At 29.2% G+C, this 4,889-nt stretch overlaps 1 protein-coding gene across 1 annotated transcript in view; it reads right to left on the bottom strand.

The window, feature by feature from the left end:
* LOC102673240 (receptor-type tyrosine-protein phosphatase kappa) overlaps nucleotides 1–4,889 on the bottom strand; it is a 107,600-nt gene that overhangs the window by 7,443 nt on the left and 95,268 nt on the right. Inside the window, exons 6-7 of the mRNA XM_006613057.2 lie at nucleotides 4,677–4,811; nucleotides 2,758–2,898 (exon numbers count right to left, since the gene is read on the bottom strand). Of these exons, the coding sequence (XP_006613120.1) occupies nucleotides 2,758–2,898; nucleotides 4,677–4,811 (276 nt within the window). The remainder of the gene's footprint in view (nucleotides 1–2,757; nucleotides 2,899–4,676; nucleotides 4,812–4,889) is intronic.

Here is a 4,889-nt window from a genome sequence, read left to right as displayed (position 1 = left end):
TTTTTTTTTTTTTTTTTTTTGAAATTACAGTTAGAGATATATTATAGACGTGGCGAGGAGAGTTTATTGAAATATGATATTTGAAATGTTATAATTTAATTTTAATTTTGATATTTTATTTTTTTAAAATTTGACAGAGAAAAACATTTTATGATTTAATGAATTTTTGAATTTTATATTTATTCTTTTGTATTGTTAATGTATACATTGGCCTCGTTGTGAAAATTATTCACGGACATTAGGGAAATTTTGCTGATTTTAGTGCACGAATAAATTTTTTTTTACTATTGTCAATGTCATAAATTTGTGACATTTTAAGTGAAGTAACGCATACACGTCGTCGACAGTTCAACTCTCGTAACTCGAGTTTTAAACGACACTCCACTGTAACTTACATCTATGTCAGCTATGTTGATGAATAAAACATTCGTTGCAGTCAATGTTTTAAATTTGTGTTAAACATATTGAATAACTTTTCTCATTCATAATATATGAAATCATCCAATTTAAATTCATTTTAAATAAAGTAAAATTTAAATAAGATATTTTAAATATATAATAATTTTTATTTCTTTTCTCATTCCTATGGGATTCTCTTTCCAATATTATAAAATAGACATTTAAAGTCTTTTGTTTCTATGTTACATTCCTAAAAATATTCTATAATCTATTTTAAAATGATTTAATTAATAATCAGTATTCGTTATAATTCTGTTATTTATTTTGAAATTCTATATTCCTTTGTCTCTATCATTTCAATTAAGGTATCTCTAAAGATTTTAATTCTTCAGAAAAGACACCTACATCTCCATAATAATTAGATGAAGCATCCTTAAGAAAATCTTATTTGTTCTATTCTGAAATATTCTGGTTATTTTCATACTAATTATACTCCTATTACAAATTGATATATATTTTGAAATATTCTATACAATTCATGAATATATATCTATCAATATTCTATTAATTCTATTATCTTTAAACTATTTTATACATCTTATTGTATATCAAATACAATATTTTCAAAATAATTTATAATTATTTCTTTTTGATCATCTGACTTGAATCTATACATTCTATCATATGACATAACAACAACAAGAATGTATAAATGAAGAATTAAAATTCTCATTACCCTAATTATTTCTCTGTAACAATTAGAAATAAAGCAAAATTATACGAACCAATTATACGAAACTATTTTGTCTAAACTAACACGAACGAAATGTCGAACGAAGTTCTTGCTCCATTTCCGGCAAGTTAATAAAATTAAGCCTTGCGTAATATGTACTCGAGCAAACTCATCATCGTTTCTCGTGTATCGTTTTGAAACATTCACCCAGTTTCGAAAGATGAAATACTCTATCTACCAGTTCCTCCAGTTGGTTAATTTCACCAACTTTTTACCAACTTTCATCCTAAGTGAGATTCCTTCCACGGAATCCAAAGACGTCCTCTGTAACCTTGTCTTGCCTACTTTTCGTTTTAGGGAATAAGTTTCTGGATTGCACGAGACTTGGTGCCAACCTTATTATCGAATCATTGAGATCTGTAGTCCTTTTGCATTATAGAGAATGTGATTCGAAGCATTTTTGTGGCGATTTGTCGAAGAAGTTTTTCAAGGAAAAGAAAAATTGAGAAAATTGGAATTAATTTTGAAAGAAATTGTTAAGAGAATTGAAGAGTTTTCTTTTTAAAGAGGATTGGAAAAAGTAAAATGGAATAATTGAAATTGGATAATATTGAAATGATGATAAATATAATGAATAATGTAATTAGAATGATAATTGATATTCAACTATATGTGTGAAAAAACAAAATAGAGAAAGAAAAATTAAAGATGAAAATTTAAAGAGGAATGAGAAGATACGAGATTTGGATATTTAGAATTGAAAAATTGAGTGAATTTTTGGAAAAGTACTCAATATTTATTAAAAAGAAATGAGAAAGAGAATTAAAAATGCAAATATTTATGAATGGTATGCGAAACTGGTATTCTCGAAAAAAAATTGAGGACATAAGAAGAAATATAGCGGAATAAGGGATGCAAAGATTTCATGCAAGAGTTTATTGTAGAAGAATTCACGAGTGGAAGACACATTTTTCAAAGAAGGAAAAAATATAACAATTCTCGTTGAAAAGAAATGAGAATTTTTAATTTTTTTTCTTTTCTTTATTAACGTTATTTATAAATATTTAAAACTACGAAATAACTTATAACTTATACGTCAGAAACATTAAACGCGCATGTACAATACGTTTGTGTTCCACATGTTAATGTTTCACGTACAACGTATAAATCTTTAAAATGTAGATGGAAACAGGAAGCAACCATAGAGTATGTATCAAGATATCAAGAAGATGTACCGAGGGAGAGCAAATCAAGGAAATCTTAAAGGGGAATGTGTGCTGAGATGAGAGAGACAATAAAGATAAGGAAAGATATATTAAAGATAAGCTAATTGCAAATAGAACTTATATAATAGAACTTATATAATAGAACTTATCTATTTAATTATAAGATAAAAATAAAATAAAATTTCAAAAAATATATTTGTAACAACAATTAATATTTTCCTATCTAAGCAAAAATTTAAAAAATAAATCAATTAAATTAGTATCTTCTTTAATTACTTGATATTAAGTAAAAATATCAGAGAAAGGATAGTTGTAAAGATAGATCAATGGCAAGGATTTATCCACTTGGAAATAAATCTCTATAACACGTAAATAACTATAAAACTTGTGAACACTCACGTCGTTTTCATTCTTCTTGTAGAGTTTTATCGTACGTATGTGGAAATTGGCGAGCTCTTCTTCCTTCAGAACGGAAACGCCGATACCGCCATACTCCTCGTCTTTCTCTTTGCTTGCAGGCCAATATTGGACGCACATCACCTGAAATCGATTTGTTAGATGCTCGTTATCGCTCGTCCTATATCTATTTCAGCGAAAGATCTTCAGCTTTTAAATCGTCATTTGAAAAAAAAAGAATTCGACCAAAGGGAAAAATTACGAGGAAAATTTTAATTCAAGTGTAAATTTTTTATAAAAATTATCAAACAAAAAGAAGGAAAGAAAAGAATCGATTCATATCACTCCTTTCCACATCTTTCAAAGTGAATCACCAATATCCAAATTTACACAATTCTATTTCATCGATTGATTATTTTCCTCGACGCTGTAAATTATCTTCCTCGCTCAAATAAACATCATCGTTAGAAATCCTTCAAGTTCAATATCAACAATACCGCGTCATTCGGCAAAAACAATTAGGAGCGACGATCCATAACATGAAAAAATAAATAAACTCGAACAAATAGCGCGAAATCTAGTGGGTTTACAATTTCTTTCACGTCGACCCAAACATCAGACTTTCTCTCTCTAGCTCTCTCTCTGTCTCTTTATCTCTGTCGTGAAACCAATGAAAACCGTCGTTTCTTCGTGGATCATCATTATGGAGGCAAAGAGGCGCGGCTAAGTGAAGTGGCTGCTAACAACTTCCAAACTCGTTTAGTTCGCTCGTCGTCGATTTTCACGTGCAAATGCCCCGCTTCTCTTGGCCACAGCCTTCTTTAAATACTGTCAATCGAGTTCGTCTCACTTTTCATCGTTGTTTTCGCGATATCTTTCGTTTATTGAACGCGCGATTCGTGACGAAAGGATTGGAACGAGATTTCCTCGGTTAACTGTGAACGTGTGTGGTGTAACGTTGCGCAAGAATCCGCGGGCCACGATGTAACCGTGTAATTTCGCAAAGCAGAAATTTCCATAGAGATATGAAAATGTATAGAGTGTCTCGTTACGTGCACGATACGGTTTGAATGGAAAATATAAAACTAATGAAAAGTTTGTGTTTATATATATATATATATATAGTTTATGTAGATTGGATATGGAAGAAATTGTTAATCTATTCTTATAGTTATAGTATATATACTGAATTTTAACCAGGTTATGTTCACTTATTGCAATCACTAGAAAAGATGAAAGTTTTCATTAATGATTAGAAGTTAATTGGAAGTTAATTGGAAAGACGTGATATTTAGTTAAATTTAATCAAGTAATTTCCAAATTTCATTTATCTAAAAAAATGAAAAAGATTCATAAATGAAAATAATAATTATTTTTAATGCCTCAAAATAAATAGTATATTCATCAAATTTTTTAGATTTTATTTTCTCTAATTATTTTCAAATCAAACCAGTATTTCTCTTTTGAAATATTTCATTAAAAATTATATTATAATTATCTTAATATTTTATATATATGCATATATTATTAGAAAAATATAATTTTTCTTTTTAAATTCTATATAATTTTTAGAATTATTAATTTGGTTGTCATATTTTATATTCTTTACATCGTGCGAGAGATCAAAATCTAATGACCGCAATTTTTTTCACCTCTGTAGGAATATATTCGAAGAAAAATAACAGGAGAAACGTAAATCCCCGTTGGCAAAACAAAAATGTTAAAATGTCTACGCGAAACGATTTACGCCCCTACAATTTCTACCACCTTTATCGCGACCACGATGTCCCAAATAGATATCAGTCCTTCACCCTGATGTTAGTCCACGCGAATTATTACCGTTTATATTCGACCAAAAAGCTGAGCTCTCTCTCTCTCTCTCTCCAATTAAAACGACAAAACCTAAGGATTGAACGTCCTACCTTGATGAAATCGAACGTTTTCGTCAGCATTACGATGCAACAAGCCTTCTCCTGCCAGACCATCCGCCAAAATTCCGTCACGGTGTTCTCCATGGGTCCCTGAGTCACGATGTAAGCGTTCGGTTTCAATATACTCTGAAATTTAAATAAAAATCTTATAAATCGAGTTTAATTATTCTACGATATTAATTACAATAAAATAAATTCAAAGCT

This window comes from Apis dorsata, unplaced genomic scaffold (assembly GCF_000469605.1).
Source record: "Apis dorsata unplaced genomic scaffold, Apis dorsata 1.3 scaffold_132, whole genome shotgun sequence".
Classification (NCBI taxonomy): domain Eukaryota; kingdom Metazoa; phylum Arthropoda; class Insecta; order Hymenoptera; family Apidae; genus Apis; species Apis dorsata.
This window is presented reverse-complemented; position numbering and strand designations above follow the sequence as displayed.